The sequence below is a fragment of the Notechis scutatus genome, chromosome 1 (assembly GCF_049901735.1).
Source record: "Notechis scutatus isolate UNSWTSFEM ecotype Mainland chromosome 1, rNotScu1.2, whole genome shotgun sequence".
In the NCBI taxonomy this organism is placed as follows: domain Eukaryota; kingdom Metazoa; phylum Chordata; class Lepidosauria; order Squamata; family Elapidae; genus Notechis; species Notechis scutatus.
Genome location: NC_142009.1, coordinates 51,464,646 through 51,487,136, shown reverse-complemented (window position 1 = coordinate 51,487,136; position 22,491 = coordinate 51,464,646). Strand labels below are relative to the sequence as shown.

Genomic DNA, 22,491 nt, shown 5'->3' with positions numbered 1-22,491 from the left:
GTACTTGTTAACATTGAATGGGATGCCCTGTAGGCCTTTCCTAGTATCGTTAGCAATAGATTACCTGTCAGGAATATGTATGGCATATTCAAATAAGCACGGTGCATATTTTTAAAACTGATGCGATATGAATCCGTGTAGACCAATTTTAATAGTTCAAAATGAGTCATAATTCTTGTTAACAATACAGTTATTTTTAAAATTTGCAGCAATAGTGCTCTTTTTTATTTTCCTTATTGAAATTAAATGATATGCCTTAGGTGAGTCATTCATCACTGCTGAAAGAACTTGCCTTCTATTGGAGTTCTCCACTTTTTGTCCATATCTAATATGTTTCCCACTGTTTGGGGATTTGTTTTCTCAACATGCAATATTCTAAGTATAAATTTGTGTACCCATGTGGCTTTTTGAAAGAAAGAAGATGTTTGTTAAAACAAAGAACTGCTGATTTATTTAATTTATCATGTAACACAAACAACTGAACAATTACAATTTCATTTTATTTATTAAATAAAGAATTCAGAATTAAAATCATCATTTTTAAAAGAGGCGAAGCATGTCTTAATTTATTCCCTTCACCTTTAAATTAACAGACTGTACATTCCCTCAAGATTTAAAAAAAAATGCATAGTCTTCAAGGCAGCCTAAACTAACTTTCAAAAGAAAACTGATATAGGCATATATGGTGGTCCTTTTATTTTTCTCCTTTTTTTCTTCAAAATTAAAATGTAGGGATTTGTGTGTGTGTGTGTGTGTGTGTGTGTGTGTGTGTGTGTGTATTATATATATATATATAAAACAATCTGAGGTAATATGATTTGGTGCAACATGGAAAGATCTACTGTTTAACATTTACATGAGCAATCAAATTAATTTTATTAAACAAGGAAGATTGTAAACATAGTTCTTTAATATTATAATTGAGGTAGATTGAGAATATTTTCTTAGCATGGCTTACAAAATGATTTTATATTTTATCAGCTTTAAATATATACAGATAGTCCTCAATTTACAATCAGTCACATAGCAACTGTATTTTAGTAGTGAAAGAGTTAGGGTTAGTTTTTTGTAAACTTTAGAAACTCTATGGTATAGGATCTCCTGCTTGAGCAAGGCTTGGACTAGAAGACCTCCAATGTCCCTTCCAACTCTATTATTATTATTCTATTCTATATGATTTACCATTCTCTGTGCAGAAAAGTTAAGATTACTGGAGACTCTCTGTTTCTAAAGCATGTACTTTATGACTGCACATGGCATTTATAAATCAATTGCTTTCCATACATTTCAGGTAATATCTGTTAGTCATCATTGATCCCAACTAGTAGCAATCTAGGACTTATCCTCTTGTGCTTCTGCTTTGGATTTTACTGTATTTTATGGATAAATGGAGCATGTCTTGTTAGGTTATGTTATAGTTTGTAGCTGAGTTTGATGCTGTGAATTGTTTTTAGTTGGATTTTTCACAGAGTTTTTCAATCAAGGAGGCATATAATTGTAAGGGTTGGCCTAGATATCTTATTCTTTCTTACTAGACTGTAATGTACAAGCTCCTTGTGTTCTGTTCTGCTTCAACTGCAACATAATATATTTATGTTATTTTATTACTATTTTGAATAAGAATTTTCTCTTTTTAGGTCTCAGGTGTGATCAGTGCAAGTCTGGATATAAAGTCATCCAGAATATTAAGCAAGATGGGTGTGAGCCTTGCCTGTGTAACATCCATGGTTCCATGAACAATTTGTGTAATCCTTCCACTGGACAGTGCACTTGTAAGAAAGAGGTTAAAGGACTTCATTGTGATACCTGCATTGATGGCTTTTATTGGATGGATGCTTTTGGCTGTAAACCTTGTAGTTGTCAAATAGCAGGATCGGTTTCTGATACAGTGTGCAATCCCAAAACAGGACAGTGTATTTGCAAGCCTAACTTTGGTGAAAGGCAATGTGATGATTGCTTAAATGGGTATTATAAAGAATGGCAAAACAATGCTTCATTCTGTGTGCCATGTAACTGTGATAAGTCTGGTTCTGTAAATGGCTCTTTAGTGTGTGACAAATTGACAGGACAGTGTCCTTGCAAATCTGGTGTCACTGCTCTTCAGTGCAATCAGTGCAGGCCCTATATGTATAACCTTACTACTCAAAATATTCTTGGCTGCATGCCTTGTGACTGTGATCCTTTAGGGACACTTCCAGGAACAGCATGTGACCAAACCAGTGGACAATGTATTTGTCAGCCTCACCGCCAGGGAAGAAGATGTGAAAAGTGTAAGCCAGGTAAGAAAAATATGAGCAAAAACATTGTTATGTTTTGTAAATCTCTGTTAAGATTCTGTAAAATCCAATCTTGCAAGCTATATTGTATGTAAAATATTTATTTCCTTCCTAATCTTTGTTATAGAAATCCTCAATAAGCATGTTGGATATATCCATTCACAACAGAAAGAACTAATATAAACATATGCCAATTTGAATCAGAGGCTATTATGCCAAAAGAACATACTTAAGTTAGAAATACTGGCTGGGCAAGACTAATTAGCATATATTTTGCTGGCAAATTACCAGTATTTTATACCATTTATACCATGTATAAACCGTATCTAATAACCATATTGTTATTTCAATTCCACAATTTAAAAATGCACAGATAGCATTACAACATTTGTGTTCTAATGGTCCTTGTCAGAATCAAACCAAGGACTTCACAATTAAGTGACTGATTCCTTGCCATTAGGTTGGTATTCTCCTAAATGATCAATAAATAATTCTTAGCTAGAATAATTTCCCCCTAACCTGACCCTTCAGGTGTTCTAGTGGTGCACCTATTGTCACTGTAATTGCATCCATCCACCTTGCTGCTATTTGCTGTCTTATCTTTTCTTCCACAAGAATGACAGGTTGGGAACATATCATCCTGAACAAAAGCTATCTATGTGGCTATTAAGGTTCAATACTGACTTCATTCCTAATCAAATGTTGCTAAACTACTTATCAGTTGTAGATGGTATATATCGCAATATACTGTAAATATAGATTGATTAACTACTTATTAGCTGAATCTGAATATCATTTGTTCCAAAACTGTAGATTTCATGAAGATTTGTCAGGTATGAGGCAAGGAAATATAAAATATTTTCATTTAGAGGTTGGTAAATGCGTAATAAAAATGCTGGCTATATCACTATGCATGAGTTACATTTATAGAAAGTATATTTCCATATTTTTTGTAATAAAATCATACATCTCAGTTGTTTTAATTTCTACTTAATTCCTATTTTCTTTTAGTGCATTGATTCTCTCCATCTCCAAGACGAACTGCTTAATTTTATCCTAATTTCTTATAAATACTTTAGTAATTTGAAATAGGTGGAAGAAGTATGAAGGAATAGAGACAATAAACTTGATGTTCACTTCTATTGGATTAAATTGCCCAATCAGCTCCTGGATCAGAAGGAGATTTGACTAATATTAGAAATTATAAAAGGCAGCCAAGAAACATTTGCCCATTTTAACCATTAAAAAATACTGGTATGTTTATTGTTTATAGCAGTTCCAGATGCTTTAAAGCAATGTATTTTAAACTTTTCAAGACCACCCAACACCCAACTATCCATCTCATATATATTAAACATATTTGAATATTTCTTTAAGGAAAGGGAAAATTAAATTCATATTGCAAACTCCCTGTCATTTTCTTTAACATTAATCCATCTGTTATTATCCATAATGGAATGTATGAGTGTGTGGGTGACAGCTTATTTCATCAGTATCTCAACTAAAATTCATTAAAGTCTTAGAATCACCAAGATAACATACAACCTATTTCAATATTAGCCTGGTGGTAGCAAATGTATTAAAAACACTATCATAAAAATACTTGGAAGTAAAAGATAGGATGATAAGTCTTATATTTGCTCATTTTTAAAAAGTTTTTAATTTATTTTTATTCTGCTTTTATTTTATTTTTATAAATAACTCAAAATTGTGAACATACTTAATACTCTTTTCTCTTCAGAACAACAATCTTGTGATGTGAGTTGTGGAGAGAGAGAGTGATTGGCCCGAGTTCATACAGGTGGTTTTCATGCCTAAACAGAGACTAGAGAGAGAGATTTCCTAATTTCTAGCCTAGTGCCTTAACCATTACACCAAATATGATAAAAGCTCCTATACATTTTATCACAGATGTTTCAGACTTTTCACTTAAAAATAACTGTAACACTTTAGGATGAAAGTAATGTCCTAAAAGAATGTAAGAGATCCTGTAATTTTTAATTCCAATTTCACTTTTTATTTTCCATTCCTTTAGTATTTTTTTCTAGTTTGTGACACATCTATGACAACACATATTTTACACTGTTTTTTCTTTATTAGGTTTTTATATTTGTGCACCTAGTGAGAGCAGCTGCCTTCCCTGTTTGTGCCATCCAAGTGGCTCAGTCAGCAATACTTGTGACACTCTCACAGGCCAGTGTGTTTGCCATGATTCCTCTGTATCTGGGATGAAATGTGACCATTGCAGTGACAACTATTTTGGATTCAACTCAGAAACTGGGAAGTAAGTTTTTATTGCAAAGCTAAGCCAGTTGGATTCATATTCATATAGCTATTGAAAAGAAGGAAAGTACTTTGAGGAAGCAGTTAAGGAAATGTTACAGAAAATCCAGTTTCTAGTAGCTTTTTATCAGTACCCTGGACAGTTCAGTAATGGATGAATGCAAAGCTTTGATAATACATTTGAATTTATTTATTTATTTGATTTGCCAATTGTTTACAAGATAATAAGTATAAGTGTATACATAGTTGTGAATACATGAAATGGGTACATATAATAAAAATAAAAGAAGAATAAGAGAAACAATAGGACAGGGACGGTAGGCACGTTGGTGCGCTTATGCACACCCCCTACAGACCTCTTAGGAAAGGGGTGAGGTCAATAGTAGACAGTCTAAGGTTAAAGTTTTTGGGGTTTGGGGAAGAAACTACAGAGTCGGGTAGAGTATTCCAGACATTGACCACTCTATTGCTGAAGTCGTATTTCCTGCAATCAAGTTTGGTGTGGTTAACTTTGAGTTTGTATCTATTGTGTGCTCTTGTGTTGTTATGGTTGAAGCTGAAGTATTCATTGACAGGTAGGACATTGCAATGTATGATTTTATATACCATGCTTAAATCAGACTGAAGACGGCGTAATTCAAGGTTTTCTAGTTCTAGAATTTCAAGTCTGGTGGCATAAGGTATTCTACAACGAGTAGAAGAGTGGAGAACTCTTCTTGTGAAATATTTCTGGACTTTCTCAATTGTGCTAATATCAGATATGTAATGTGGGTTCCAGACTGATGAACTGTATTCGAGTATTGGTCTAGCAAATGTTTTGTATGCTCTGGTTAGTAGTGTGATATTACCAGAGAAAAAGCTACGTAGGATTAGGTTAACAACTCTTAATGCCTTTTTGGCTATGTAGTTGCAGTGGGCTCTAGCACTTAGATCATTAGAGGTGAGTATTCCAAGGTCCTTTACAGAGCTTGGGTCATCAACAAGATCTTGACTATTCAGCTTGTATTTTATTTTCTGATTTTTTTTGCCAATATGTAAGACAGAGCATTTATTTGTTGAGATTTGAAGTTGCCATTTGTTTGACCATTCTGATACACAGTCAAGATCTTTTTGTAGGGTAGCAGTATTGTCTGTGGTATTGAACAGCTTTACATCATCAGCGAAAAGAACGCAATTGCTCTTAATATGATCACAGAGGTCATTTATGTAGAGTATGAAGAGAGTTGGTCCTAGAACACTGCCTTGGGGGACACCACTATTGACAGGTACAGAATTTGATAGGACACTCCCAATTTTGACCATTTGTTGTCTGTTTGCCAGGAATGCTTCTATCCAGTTATTCAGTTGTCCAGAGATACCATAGGATTTTATTTTTAGGAGTAGTTTGTCGTGTACCACTGAATCAAAGGCTTTACAGAAGTCTATGTAGATTGCGTCTATTGCTTTGCCCTGGTCGAGTTGTGTCGTCCATATGTTTTTGCAGTGTAAGAGTTGCAGATTACAGGATAGTTTTTTTCTGAAACCAAATTGTTTATTGGAGAGTAGGTTGTTTGTCTCTAAGTGGAGGATGATGGATTGGTTAATAATTGATTCCATGACTTTACAGGTGACGCAGCATAAGGAGATTGGTTTGAAGCAGATCTCCAAAATGGCACTGGATTTTGACTTATTTCATATATATATATATGTGTGTATGTATGTATGTATATACATAATAGATATCCATGTCACCTATATCTACATCATCTGTCTCTATATCTATCTATCTATCTATCTATCTATCTATCTATCTATCTATCTATCTATCTATCTATCTATCTATCTATCTATCTATCTATCTATCTATCTATCTATCTATCTATCTATCTATCTATCTATCTATCTATCTTAGAAAGGAGGAGGAAAGTGTGGTGGATATGTTTGCAGTCTGGGCTTATTGATAAAAATAATAAAGGTGGGGTATGTAATATAAAATAAATAAGTATCTTCAGGAGCTCACAATAACACTTCCCACTCTGCAACATCACTGTCAACATCACTGTCATGACTTTTGTAATCGTTAAGCTGATGATCATAAGTTGAGAACCATCTATAAACTGCCTTCTGCCATAAATTAAATGTTATAGTTCCCAATCCAGCAGAAGTATGGGAGAAACACTTGTTTATATTTATATTTACATCTGTCTGTCAGTCTTCTAGATTTTTGTATTGATCCACTACCACCAGGGACTAGAAAGGGAACCATGTGTGGGGCAGTTTGAGATGGCCAATAGGGGTGTGGCCCTATGCCCCAATTTCACCTTAATAAAAATGCTATATGTTGGGTGATGAGAAGAGCATTTCTTCTCTCAAATTGTAATAAAATATTGAAAGTAATTTAATATAGTATATCAACATGCTGAAATATCTTACTATTAGGTCTCAGTAACAATAGGAGATTAGCAATTTGGTCTGCTTTATAATGGCTCATACAAGGGTTTCTGAAGTAATATTCTATGAAGTACATTATGTCATTCAACTTGTGTTCTTTTTCTGATTTAAATTATTCTGATGAGCTAATCATACTTGGGAAAACTATTCTCTAATTTCACTGGCTGAGATACATTATACCCCGTCATCTAGAATAAAAACTAAGTAATAAATCTGTGAAGAAAACATAAACTATAAAATATTGTAAAATGACTATATCACATAACACACTCAATTTTATATATTTCTCAAATATAACATTATGTATTGTTATGTTCAGAGATTAAGCAATCTCTGTTTGAAAGGGGATTTAGCTTGACTTTATACAGATGAAAGAATTTAATACAGTTCTGGGGAAAATACTATTTCTGTGAGAGACTGTGAAAGAAAAGAAATGACAGTGATGTAGTTTTCAAGAAAGAAATAATATTTTTATTATTATTTAGTCCCAAAGGGATATTATTCCATAAAACAAATTTGCAGCTTATTTTGCTGCTTTAGCTTTTATCAGCCTTTTAAAGGGTGTTGAACTCAGGAGATCACACAATAAGAGTTACTAAAAAAACAACCAACAACAACTCCTTAAAAAAAAGTCCTTAAAACTCCTTAAAAAAAATAGTAATAGTAAGACATTATAAAACTGTTTAAAATAATCTGTCATAACTGTCAGTTGTATATAATCTATTTTATGTAAATATGTTGAAATATTTTTACACATTTAATAAGTTTCTCTAAAGAGTGTTCTGATTTTTTTCTCCAAAAAGAGAGATATGCTGCAGGAAAATAAGAAATATATAAGATATTCACATAGCTTGCTTTGTTCAATTAAAATACCTCTGGGCTTCTTTAAGGTGTCTTACAATAATGAAGTCAGAATAAAACATTTACAAATCTGACAAAAAAGCAGTAATTAAAATTCATTGTTTGAATTTTGATACTGAAAAGCATCCAATTTTAGAAAAATAAAAGCACTAAAGGGATTGCTTGAATATATGAATATGCCTTTAAAGATTCCTTAAAACTGGCTGTGCTAGAGCTCAAAAAATTGTTAGATAGCAACTTGTTCTGTATTTAATGAAGAATGGGGACTCTTACCTCCCCTCAAAGGGTACAAAATAAAAGGGGCCTGTTCTTAACCTTAAAATAGGACAGATGATGTGGATGAAAGCATCCCTTCAAGTAGCATGACCCAAAGCATTTAAGGCATTTTACCTCCTTCTAGTTATGGCTACTAAAAACTCATTGCAAAGTTTCTCACCACAGTAAGTTAGGAAATGATGAAAGGAGAATGTGCCTCCTATAATAGTTCAGGGTGAAACAGATCATTGCCTTCCAATAAATGTTTTTTTTCTTTTCCCTCTGATTAAAAAATGTTAACAATGTGAAGCTTTTTCATTATGTGTCATCAAATTGGTGTCAACTCTTAGTGACCACATAGATTGATTTTTCTCAATGATGGTCTATCCTTAAAATTGCCCTTCAGGTCTTCCATTGTCATCCCTTGTCACTTGAATTGAACCCATCCATCTTGTTGCAGTCATCCTCTTCTCCTTCATTCCATATTTCCCAGCCTTAGAACCTTCTCCAGAAATCAAGGTCTTCACATAATTTATTTGAAATAGATAATTTTAATGTGGTCATCTGCGCTTCAAGTGAAAACTCTGGTTCATTTGTTTGATGATCCATTGGTTTGTTTTCTTGGCTGTCCGTGATATTCACTGGAGTCTTTTTCGACGTAAAGTTCATGAGGTTTCTTGTGAAGGCAATGAAGTGTTTCTAGGATTTTCATTTTTAAGCACATTCCATAACTTGATATGATTGACTATTTCTATAATCAGTGATGCACATATTGACTTCTTTTTGATGTTCTTTGACTTTCTCAATTTTCCAGTATGTACCAGCAACAATAATGCCTACTGTTCTTCAGGCCTTTCAAAACCAACTTGAACATCTGGCACCTCTTTTTCATGTAGAGTTCTTATTTGTGTTTCCCCCCCATAAAAATACAAGTGTGGTTTACTATTGCCTTCTTCCGCTGGGTATGAAATAATTACTTTGATCATTTGCCTCTTGATATAATCTTCCTATATTACTGCTGGCCAATAAAGGCTCATCCCTTTATCTAGGCAGTTGGAATGACTTTCAAGCCTTAGGTAACCCTACTAGAAGTAAATACTTTTGGCACGTTGGATGCTCTATGTGCATTTCTCTCAGGGACACTCAAATACCCCCTCGCCTCATCACAATGAGGCAATAAATATCAAATACCATACAACTAGCAAATCATTTTTAACTAGAGTTTTCTTTCCCTGGGATCTACTTAGTAGTCCTGTTTATCAAGAGTTGTTTGAATCCTTTAATATAGCATGGGGACTGGCTTTTTTTTTTTTTTGGCCTCTAGGAACTGATGGTAACATGGAGGTGTGAAAATATCACTAGAGGGAATATGTAAAATCTCTTCTTTTGGGATGGGTGGGGGGTGGGAAGAGATATATTAGAAGTATGAATTAAACCGAGCAGAGGCTTCACAGATGTATGTGCATTTATTTCATTTTTTTAAAAACAAAAATTGTGTCACTGATTGTGTTGTTGGTTTGCCACTGAATTTCATCATTGTGCCCTTGGGGCCATGAGTGGCTCATCCCTGACTTACCAACAATTCTCATCTGAGTCAAAAGCATCTGAGTCCCCCCCCCCACACACCCCCACCTCAACATTATGCATTGCTATCATCCATACCATTCGGTTCCAGAAGATATTGCAATCTGTAACAGCAGAGTTATGAGTGGAACAGAAGGTACTTATGGGTGGTTTGGGAGCACTTGTGAAAATTAAATGCTCCAACTTGTGCAAGAGGAAATGCTTTTGTTAACTTTATTGGCTATAGTCCAAAGTTATTAAGTGTTACAGAAGTTGCCATATTATTAAAACGTGAAGTAAAAGCTCTACCCAACAGAGGCTGTCTTCCGTAGATTTAAATTTGATATCTGGTGTGCTAACTTAAACAATGAAATAGTCAGATGAGCAACTGCTACTTTTCAGTAGTCTCAGAGTAGGTTTATTTATTTTCTTACACTGGCTGGATAGAATACTATGTTTTTGTGGGGAATAATTGAGCAGAGTTATTGGAAAGCTAGAGGGAGGGTTTGTACTGGAGTACATAGAGGGAGGGAGAGTAAAGTATGCCATGCTTGTGTAGACTCAGCAAAAACACTGGGTTTTCTGACTGGGCTTCTTGCAGAATATTTCAGTGAAGATGCTTGGCTGGAATTTATATAGAACAAAGCCTGTTGAAGTAAGAAGAGTTTATTTCTGGTTAAGCATGCCTAGAATAATCACTATAGTTCTTGTAAAGCTCCCTTTCTTCAGAATGTCAGACAGCAAGTTATTAAGCATACATGCAACATCAGGGTTTGTTGGTTTGTGGGTGTTTTTTGGATGTGTTAAAATCCATATCACTTGGCAGGGGCTGCTCTATAATACATAGAATGTTACAAATGACAAAACATGAGGGTGTGTGACTTGAATAATTATGGTAACAATTTAATTGCGTAGCAATATAGATGATGGTAGCCTCACATTGCAACGAACAAGGACAGGCATTCAATTTCACAGCTACTAAGACTGTTGGCCAGGCAGAGACAAAAATAGCCAGAGAAATGATTGAAGCCTGGGAAATGGACCCCTTATCAGTCAATAGGAGTGTTGATTTACTGCTAGCTTATCAAGTACTTAGGAGCTGAGGGCATAGTGACACAAGGAAACAACTACCAACTTACTAGCCATCCATCAATATGCTAATTAACATCCAAAACACAACTACACAAAACCTGGGTGCACACATTCTGGAGAGTTAGAGGTTTCCTGAGGATGGGCTCCAGCATGAGCCTGAAAGCTTTCATCCTAGTGACCAAATACACCTTTTATTCTGGTGACCAACTCAGATTGGATCCTGCAATATAGGTGTTACCATAATGCCAATGCTGTAATGATTGTGGACTATTTAAATATATTTAAAGCCAAGTGGGCTTCCTATCTGATTTAGTTCCAGAGAACTAAGGTAATAAAACATTTTTTGATTTTGGCTAAGTGACATAGCCCTTGTTGGTCCTGGGCAAGGTTCTAGTATCCTCTAAGGTACCCAGGGAGTAGTTTGCATGGTCCTTTTTGGATAAAACATTTAAGGTTGTGCTGAACTATATTGGACAGTACTATAACTGAATTACTTACACACACACACGCACACACAGATAATTTCTATCAACTTGCAGAAATTCATCCTCATGTATAACTTTACAATGTTGTCCAATTTCTCTTGTAAAACATAGCCCACCTTGGTCTTTCAAATATTAATTTTCAGGTCAATAAAATTATCTAATATTTAAAGCAAATCATTCAGGTTCTTGATCAATAACCTGGCTTATGTAGCAAAGTAAGTAACACATACATTTTATATTCCTAACATGTATACTTCTAAAATCACCACAATCATTATACATTTAATCTGTAAACACATTTAACAGCCAAGGGGACATTGCACATCTTTGTTTGATTATTCATTTTTAACACTACATTTAGTTAGATAAAACATTGTGCATATGAACTGAGCTCAGAAAGCAACTAGTGATCAGTGTAACTGTTTCAGTACAAGGGTAATATGATGTATAAAGTCTTATATGATTTGGGACTAGATCATTTGAACAACTGTTTATGTCTCTATAGCCTGTTCTACTATCTTTAACTTTTGCAAATCCACCACGGACACATTTAAGATCAGTGGTTAAATGAAAAAACAATGTACAGTAGTGTAAATTTGGGACACAACCCTTTATTTAAATACAGTTAAGTTTTTCCCTACCAGAGTTGAGTTTCTTAAGTTCTTCATTTGTGATACTAATTATGTTAGTTAAAAGAAGCCAGTGAATTAAGCTCTACTGTGTCTAACTGAACTGTTAATGTGTTTTCATTACTTTCATGATTTGTTTTTGTTTATAGATGTCAGCATTGTAATTGTCATCCTGCTGGAGCTATTAATTGGACTTGTCATCCCATTACTGGACAATGTATGTGTAAACAATTTGCAGCTGGCTTAAAATGTGACAACTGTGTTCCCAATGCTAGCAATTTGGATATCCACAACCTATTTGGCTGCAGTAAAAGTGAGTGGTTATCGATTTATATTTTTTTTCAGATGAACGGGTATTATTACTTTAATTATTGTTATAACAATATAATTATAATTCTAAAAATTGATATTGCTCATAATAAAATGAATTAATCCCCCAATATTAATATATTTGGAGGTACATTTTGGAATTTGAAATTCCAAATATAACATTCAGAACCCTCTTGTATCTAGAGATGTTAGAAAACTTTTGCCCAGTCTCCACTTCTATTTATTTAATTTTTATGGATGTCCAACTCACAGCAATGACTCTATGCAGCAAGCAATTGATTAAAACCAACTCACTTTGTTAAAATAACTGAACACAATAAACCAATTGTATAACTGCAATGTAGGAATTACTTTGAGGAATAGAGGTAAGAGCTACGAACAGTCAAATAAAAAATAATTCAGTCTGAGGCAAAAAATGTAATTTGAGAGAATATCTCAGACTTGACCCTCTCTAATTCTCATGAAAATAAAGGGAGGGAGGGGAGATATATACTGAGATTTGCAAGGCCAATGTCAGCCCTTCAAGATAGACTAGACTAGGAAACCAAACCTGTGATTACTAATGCTACTTCTACTACAAGTTTACAGTAATGCGACTAGCAAATGTGAATACACTGAAAGTTTTGTCCTGGATTCTGTGACGCTTTGGATGGGAAAAATAAAGGTTAAACTGAACCCTAGCAAAACAGATATACTATTTGTACATCAGGGTTCCCCTACAGTCCCACTCTGGTTAAGCTACCATCGAAGAAGTGGGTCCACTATTTGGGAACCCTCCTGGACTTTTGGATCCTACTCATTAGCAGGTGGAAGCACTAGTCAAGGACCTTTGGCTGAGTTTTAGTTGGTGCACCAGTTGGGCTTTCTCTGCGATGTAAGGACCTTATTACAATGTCTCAGGCTCTCACCATTTCCTATTTACACACGGGGTTGCATTCACATGGAGTTGCATTCAGAGATAAACCAGAAGCTTCATTTGCTGTAAAATTCAGAGGCATGGATGCTGAATAGTAGTTATTACATTACATCTGTACTGTTGGCCTGCATTGGGATCCTGTAGACGTCCAAGTATAATTCAAGGCACTGATATAAACTATGTATTTTCTGACTTGGCTCCCAAGTTAAATGCAAGGAATCATCCCCACCAATTTGATTGTACCAGGAGAAGCACATGGTTATTTTCCATCTCATAAAATTAAGGGTGTTGAAGGCCAGAAATGTTCCTTTTCTGTGTTACGGATATTATTCTGCAATGGCTTCCCATTAGAAGTTCAATTACCTCTGACATTACAGTATCTGCTGTCCAGAATAAGGTGTACGTGGAATTCTTCCATAGAGGGTGTAACACTCCTATTTGCTGTTTAAGATTCTCAGCTTCTTTTTCTTTTAGACATTAAGGGGTTTTTTTTTGCTTTTGTTTTAATTTTTAAATTTGAGCTGTTGAGAGTAGAATATTAATTTGACAAATAAATAAAATATAAATCAGCTTTTTTAGTATATTTGCAAAATACACTAAGAGGTATTGGGGGAAAAAACACATGAATATGATTTCAAATTATTTAAAAAAGATTTTCACAAGAGTACTTCCTGGTGGTGCATGCATTGCCATGACCCAATTCATGCTTACAAAAAATGTTTCATTGAGTTCAATGGGGCTACCTCTGAATAGAAATGTTACAAGTGTCAAGACCCTAGCAGCCACTAATTAAAAAGAAAACTAGATTCTTACCAACTCTTATTAACTGGATTTATTGAGAGGGAGAAATGGATTTAAAGTACAGAAAACATGGTACCAGGAAGCTTTTATTTTAGCACCCCAATTAGCAAGAGCATTTATACTTGTATACTGCTTCACAGTGCTTTCCAGCCCTCTTTAAGCAGTTTAGAGTCAGCATATTTTCCCCAACAATCTGGGTCATTTTACCCACCTCGGAAGGCTGAATCAACCTAGAGCCTGGTGAAATTCAAACTCAGGCAGCCAGCAGTCAGCAGAAGTAGCCTGCAGTACTGCATTCTAACCACTGTGCCATCGCGGCTCTTTACTTTTAAGTGAGGTGGACATTCCTAGATTTTCCTGCTATCTACTTGTTGATGCAGTGGCGAGATGGCTACTCATTTTCCAGATGAAAGAGGAATGTTCAGATGCAATGAACTTGTAATATTTTGCAAACTGTCATTCTCTTTCTCAGGACTAAGAAGTCCATTATTTCAGGACTCAACCATATATTTTACAGAATTGAATAGAATTCTAGAACTTGGCACACCTCTAAATTACCATCCAGACAATTAAAGGAGCACATAGGTTCCATATCAGTATCAGGATTTCTGCAAACATACCCAGGTCCAGTGCAACTAAAAGAACTTCATCATCCATTTACTTAAACATGTAGAAATATTTATTCCCAATTGTGGTTGATTGTGCATTTACAGACATGGTACTTATTCTAAAATAATATTCATGGTTTTATAAAAGGAATCTGTCTCAGGTTTTCTCTTCCTTGTCCACCTTACTATAATATCTAGGTAATAATCATGAACTCAGAATTACTGGTTGTAGCTCCAATTTCTGAATTTATAAAAGCAAGGCTTTGGATACAAGTATACATTTTATAGCTATTGACATGCTTGAAGATCTTGTGTTCACATATTAGATTGCAGGCAATATTTAGTCTGCCTGGATTTACATAATAATTTCTCCTTTCTTGCTGATTTCCTCTGTCTAATTCTATGTAATTTCCATTATTCTTTAAGGGAGATTATAATCTTATATAGTAGCAGTAAAGTAATTAATTACTACATATATTAGTCATACAAAAAGGAACCCTTCTCTTTGACAAAATTATCATATCTATTTCATCAGTATAACTCTCATACTATATCCTTGTATTCTGTTAGATTAACATTAAACTGACATCAAAAGCAATTGATGGAAATATGTACTGGGAAAATACAATGTAGTATAATTTAAATTTTAAAGATTAGGAAGTAGTTTTCTAAATACTATGAGCATAGCGCTGCTTTATAGCATCAGTAGCGCTCTTAAGAAATGCACTGACAGACGAAAGTGCAGAAGAATCTGAATTGTCAAGGAAGGAAGGAATTTTCAAATGTTATTTGCTGATGCTACTTCCAATGCAAGAAAAAAAAAGATTCAGACACAAAATGGGAGGGAAGAAGGAAGGAAGGAAGGAAGGAAGGAAGAGAAAGAAAGAAAGAAAGAAAGAAAGAAAGAAAGAAAGAAAGAAAGAAAGAAAGAAAGAAAGAAAGAAAGAAAGAAAGAAAGAAAGAAAGAAAGAAAGAAAAAGATGCTGCTATCATTGCTAGTGATGAAGTCACCTTCAAGGAACTCATAAGAGATTTATTCTTTATTGTCTCTCTTCCAATGACCCTATCCACAACTAAGATAAAAAAAATCTTTTGTGTATAGGTTTTCATCCCAAAGAAGGAGTCTATATAAGTGAATGGTGCTAGCTAACATGTCAAGGAAGAAATTCTTAAATTTGTACTAAGGTAGAACAAATAGAAATGTAATTTATTTCTGGAGACTTCCGGTTTGAGCTTCTTTGCGACAGACTGAAACCTCGTCTCTGCCAGGCTTCGATCCATGCTCGCTGCTGGAGCGCCCCGAGCCAGCTGGTTTTGGGGCTAAACCACCCTGTAGAGGTGGTGAAGATGGGAGAGACTGCCTTCAGGGTTGAGGAGAGCCACATCTCTCCTCCCCAGCTGGCCATTACTCCCTTTCCCGAAGGCAGTTGCAGCGGTGGTCAGAAATGGCCACCACAAAGAAGAACTCAACTGGAAAAGAATGTGCAGGAGGAAGATAAGAAGAGAAAGTTTTGGTTGACTGGGTCAAACAGCAAAAGCAACAAATAAGGTACCCTGGAATTGAAACTATTTAAAAAAAAACAATAATATTGTTCCCTAAGAAGATTTTTAAGCTGCGAAGGAGAGAGAAAAGGGAAAAGATTTGGTGTTTTTTTTTCTCCTTTTCCTATACTGACAGCTAAGAGACTTAAGCAAGAAATTGGAAAAAATCCACTTTGACATTAATAGGCATTTAATGCTGAAAATAAAAAGGGGATAATAAAGATTTCTGGATAATCAAAAGTTTTTGAAAACAGGAAAGAAGAGAAAAAGAATAAAAGGGCAGGATCTGGAAGGGAGGAGAGTGCCTGGAATTAAAAAGAACTTACAGCAAAATCTCAACAAGACTTCCAAAAGATACGTTTTAACTGAAATATCGCAACAAAAACCCCAGGAAGAGAAAGTGGAAAAAGAAATAACAAGAAATACCTCGGGACTATTTGGATTACTTGATCATTTCTGGATTTTTGGTTATTGTATTTGAATGACTAAAATCAATCGGGTGGTTGTTTAAAACTGTTTAAAATGGCTCCACTTTTAGAAGAACTGAAAATGCAACTTAAAAAGTACAAAGAAGATGCACAAGAAGGGAGAGGTTCTTTTGCCTTCGTATTTCAGTTTTTAGAAATGGAGATTTGGAATTATGAGAAACGACAAGAAATGCCTGCAGAACAAAAAGATTGCGATAAAGAAAAAGCCATCTTTAATGAACAAGTAATCCTAGGTGGGAGAAAAAAAGGAAAGGGGGGAAAGAGAATGGAAAGTTTAAGATTGGGAAAAACAACTCCAAAAAAAAAATAGAGTGAAAAATAAGTATAAAATTAGAAAGCAACAGAAGAGGGAAATGCAGAAGAGAGAATTAGAAGTAGAGAGACAAGGGGGTAAGAAGGGGAGGGAGAAGATGAGAGGGAAGAAAGAAAGGAAAAGAAGTTATAAAGGACAGAAACAAAATATAGAGAAACAGGGCCTATTTAGAGATAATGGGTGAAATTTTAATGGAAAAAGGGATTCTGCAAAGGTACATAAGATAGTATTGTTATATTAGAAACAGAAATAATTTTAGAAAATATGAAACAATGTATGATTAAAATGTTTTATAAAATAGCTATCGTAATTCAGTGGAATGCTTGTCAATAAATAAATGTAACAAAATGAATATTTAATGATTTACAAAACATATGTGAAGAGAAATAAGGAAAAAATTAATTATGGAGATTATATGTGTCTTTAAGGAAGTAAGATATTTAATTGAAAAGAAGTGTTAAAGATGTTAAGATTTTAATGATTATTAATGATAGAACTGAATTGAAATGGAATGAGGGTTTATAATTACATATATTTATAATCTTTTTTTTTAAAGAATATACTGTGTATTATAAGAATGTACCAAGCAGAATTTGATTGGAAGTTATATATTATATTGAAGGTCATAAACTTAAGGTATATATTGAAGTTTAAATAAGAGTTGAATGGATGTAATTAAAAGATATAAAGGTGTCATACTCCAATTAGTAACTACAGGAGAAAATTTGTTTAATGAGAAAAGATAATATGAAATTGAAACAGAACAGACAAAAGTATAAATATAATGATTTGAATTGAGATGAGATAATCAAAATAAAATTGAGAAAATTAAAAGAGGGGAAAAACTACATAGAAAATGTAGAATAGTATAAGATATGGAATAGACAAAAAAAGGAGCATGAAATTGAGTTTTGTGTCTGTATAAAGAAGTTCAACCCGGGACCATGCTATTTTCAAAAAAGATGTTTTACTTGTATTTTGTATGTGTGAAAACCCAAATAAAACTTTATTAAAAAAAAGAAAAGAAATGTAATTTATTTCTATAATATGCAAGTTCACAGAGTGTTTCTGTGCCAAGTTCCTTGTGTGTCTAACCTTATTTGGCCAATAAAGAATTCTATTCTATTCTATTCTATTCTATTCTATTCTATTCTATTCTATTCTATTCTATTCCATTCCATTCCATTCCATCCCATCCCATCCCATCCCATCCCATCCTTCTGTCATTGCCTTTGTTTCACACAGATTATTATGGAAGTGAAGAGTTAATACTAAATGATTCTCCTATATAAGCCTAAGGGATAGAATAGTAATACTACTACTCATAATGATAATAAAAAACTTGCTAATAATTGTGTTTCAAACTGTATAAAGACTTTCAAAATTTAAAAGTAGACTAATAATCTCAAATAGGAATATAAATTTAAATTTTAACTATCGATGCCAGGAAGAAAAGACCGAAAAGACTCTTTTATACAGACAACCATAGCCACAAGGCTCTATTTTCTTCAGTCTGCTGGAGTTGATTAATATAGTTGACTGATTTAGTACTTGGTAAAGCCCCTTATTTTAATAAGAAAAAGAAAGTGATTTTAATTAAACAATAAAATTATGTTAGAACATCCTAGCTCTTGGTAACTGGTCAATTCTGAGCCTATGTTATATCTGTTATTTTGGGAATAGTCTTCATACTTAACAGTTAAACGAGGATCAAACTTATGGATGACTGTAAAAAAAACACCATAGAACCCTTGTTTTGGGTTAAATGGATTTATCTGTTTGATAGTGTGCTGACCATTGTTATGTGGAAGTCAGCTTTGAAGCCAAAAACAATGAAGTTATTTTGAAATATGATACATTTTGTTCATGTATAAACCAATGCTATGGTAATGCTAAAGGAAGGCAATGGTTATTTTGTTCCTGACTATGAGTTTTACTCTCTAAAGCACAATTAGTATTTATTGTTGATAACTACAAATACGAGGCCAAGGAAATCTTCAAACACTTTGGGGTATTAGTGCCGAAACTGATGTATTGTTCCTTGCAAGTTCTAGATCTTTTAAATAGTTAGCCAGGATAAAATGATGTTCCAAACAGGAAAATACCTGATAAAAAATAGTCCTTTATCAGAGCAAGATTTGAGTTGCTGGACTCCATGATAAAGTATGGATAATTTCACTATGTGTTGTATGATGACAGAAAGTGCATCTGTTGAGCTTCAGATATAGAAGTCTTGCTTAAATATTAATTATATGCTGCAACTATATAGACAAAACAAACCTTGGACTTGAACAATAAATTGTCGTACCTCTTTTAGGGTACTAAACATGTAGACAGCAGAACTGTCAAGTTTATAGTTAAAGCTTTTTAGCTAAGAACGTGTTATAGTACATAGAACAGATCAGGGTCACATGTATACATGCATTCATTTGATATATTTTTTCTGTACTTTAGTGTATTTATCGTTCTTTTACCCCTTTGTCAGCTGGTGCATTTGTTGTGTCCTAATATGGTTAATTGACTAATAAATTATTATATTAGGAATATGCAGAACAACTTATGAAATCCCTCTCTTCAAGTCATTTAAAAAGTAGCATCATTTCTCAGGCTCTTGCAGTTGCTTCAGAAAATGTCCAATGTTCTACATTTCAACCATGGTTTGAAGGGAGGAGCTTTATATACACTTCCACATGGACTGGGACAACTTGCCATGGCCAACTCACTCTGGCCAACTCACCATGGCTAACTTGCCTTGGGACAACTCACCACAGAACAATTCAGCAAATACAAAAGTTAAAATAATTTTGATAGAACCATGGCCAATAATAATAAAATAAAATCAATTCAGAAATACAAGAGTTACAATAATTTCAATGAAAACATGGTCACCAATAATAAAAAATAACTGAATGAAACCATTAATACAGCATTGAATTGTCCTGTGGCAAGTTATTCTGTTCTATTTGGCCTTCTTAATGAAGTATAGACTTGGGGGCTTGGTAAGAATCTTTTCCTTAGCATGTTAGTTTATCAAACTGTGGCAATTGTTCCCTTTCAATCTTCATTTTAATCTAGCTCCTTCCCAGCAGCCTCCCCCCAAAGGGCAGATTGTAAATTCGTCAGCTATCAGAGTCACTTGGAATCCACCCGATTCTCCCAATTCAAATTGGCTTGCTTACAAACTGTACAGAAATGGGACTCAGATCTACACAACAGAGGACTACCATCCTTACAGTGAGTGCTCATTAATATGATATATGCCTTTATATTTGTTTACTTCAAAAGTGTTTTTAATTCATTATTCATTTTATTCTCGATTGGAGCACTGTGTTACATGTTCTTCCACATATATAATATCTTGGCTGTTGTTTTTCACACATCAAGTAAATGTAATTTCAACTTTTTCTTTGTGGGTTTTAAAGTCACATTTTCTTCTTTGACCCCAATCTATTTGCTGTTACAGCTGCATTTTTAAATCAACATGATATAAAGTATGTTATGTGTGAAGAAATTTCTAGCCTATTTATTCATTAAAAAAACTCTTGATATATTAGGCTTCTGTGTAGAAAAGCAGCTCAGATCCTAAAATGTTTACATTTTTGTCATTCAAATACCAAAGAATGATTTATAATTTTATACACCCTTGCTACTTTGCTACACATAGGATTCATACAATTAGAATTGAATATTGCCATATACTGTTTGTCATAATACACGGAGAAAATTAAAACAAAAAAGGATATTCTTAAAATTGATTAGAGTGGGAAAAGGACAAGAACTTTTCTGACTTATTGTTGCACATACAAACACACAAACATCTTCTCTAGGTTACACTGATGCCTATTGTTGCAGTAGTTTTCAATTAATATACATTTAATAAATTAATATTTGGTATATTTGTGTGTCTGTATACAATTCCATTACACACACACAGGCCTTAGCTTATCAACTATAAGTACATTTCTTTACATAACTTTTTGCAGGTTCTTAACGGTCCCAAATTAAGGGACAGTTATTCCCTGATTCACCCAATCATTCTATATTTACAGAATTACAGAATAACAGAGTTGAAAGGTCTTCTAGTTCAACTCCCTGCTTAGGCAGGAAATCCTATTCCATTTCACGAATGGTTGCCCAGTCTCTTCTTAAAAACTTCCAGTGTTGGAGCATTTACAACTTCTGGAGACAAGTTGTTCCACTGATTAATTGTTCTAACTGTCAGGAAATGTCTCCTTAGTTCTAGGTTGCTTTTCTCCTTCATTAGTTGCCATTCATTGCTTTTTGTCCTGCCTTCAGGTGCTTTGGAGAATAGGTTGACCCCCTCTTCTTTGCGGCAGCGCCTTAAATATTGAAACACTGCTATCATTTCTACTTTTATATGCTCACTCATGAAACAGCCTCATACTCTCACTTTACTGCATTTAGCCTGGGGATGAGAAGGAAAAGAGGGGGAAATTGCTTCTTGAATTCCAGGACATTGGTCAAGCTTTCCTCACTGATTCCCAGTCAGTCCCTCCGAATGTAGCAGTCCATTAGCCAATCTGCTCTGCAGATCTCTCTTTCTAATCATGCTTGCTTCTACTGAGCCATCAAGCTGCAGATTCTTCTTTCCATTGTGGCTGGATGCATAGAGGACCTCCAGCACCTCCGGTCCACACAGCACAAATATAACACTATCCATGTGCAACAGTTACTAACGGCCTCTTCCTATGCCTAAGAGATCTGCTCTCTGCATATTTTAATCAAAAGGCAGATGTGTCCACTCCCAAGGGTCTTAATTAGGCAGGAAACATCTAGGTATTTACATGACACTTTGAATTGTGCTGGCAAATAGACAAAATTCCTAAACTTTGAGACCAATGTATAGCTCTGTACCAATAAGGACGTTTTGCCTCCCTTAGTCTTTTAGCATGTTCTGTTGGTGTCTTTTCAAGGTTCATTAGCAAAGTAAGCGGTTCCTGTTACAATGACTAAAAGTTCTTTTCTAATCATAGACTGATACCAATGATTTCTAAGGCCCAAACTGAATTTGTATATATTTATGTGGCTAGACAAATAGCCTAAGATTTTTGTCAATCATAATGATTTGAAACATTATTAAAGTGACTTAATGCTACAGAATTCTTACATTTATGGCTGCTTTCAGGATGTATATAGCATTTATATTACATTCAACCACTTAACTACCTTCATAGAACTCCTAGTTTGAATAATAGTGTGAAATTACAGATACAGAAGTCTCCAATTTGTCAAGGGAAATTATAAATTATTTTATTTATTTAACAAAATTTATATGACTGCCCAAGTCTCAGTCACTCTGGACTGCTTACAAAGATAAAAACCTGATATAAAAAGCAATAACCCCTGTCCCCTCATTGACAACAAGCAGTCATTCAATATCCTCAAAACCTTGCTTGATTATTTAATTGATAGCTTTCTAGAGTTAGAACAAAAAGCTAGAATACACATAGATACAGGTAGTCCTCAACTTACAACCACAATTGAGCCCAAAATTTATGTTGTTAAGTGACAGATGTGTTAAGTGAGTTGTGCCCCATTTTACATCCTTTCTTGCCACATTTGTTAAGTAAATCACTGAGGTTGTTAAATTAGTAACAT

General features: G+C 34.3%; 1 protein-coding gene across 2 annotated transcripts in view; it reads left to right on the top strand.

The window, feature by feature from the left end:
• The window catches only part of USH2A (usherin), a 502,972-nt gene that overhangs the window by 87,454 nt on the left and 393,027 nt on the right, over nt 1-22,491 (top strand). For both annotated transcript variants that reach the window (XM_087963894.1, XM_087963886.1), the window contains exons 13-16: nt 1,638-2,279; nt 4,377-4,560; nt 12,024-12,187; nt 19,948-20,106. In XM_087963894.1, the coding sequence (XP_087820020.1) occupies nt 1,638-2,279; nt 4,377-4,560; nt 12,024-12,187; nt 19,948-20,106 (1,149 nt within the window). The remainder of the gene's footprint in view (nt 1-1,637; nt 2,280-4,376; nt 4,561-12,023; nt 12,188-19,947; nt 20,107-22,491) is intronic.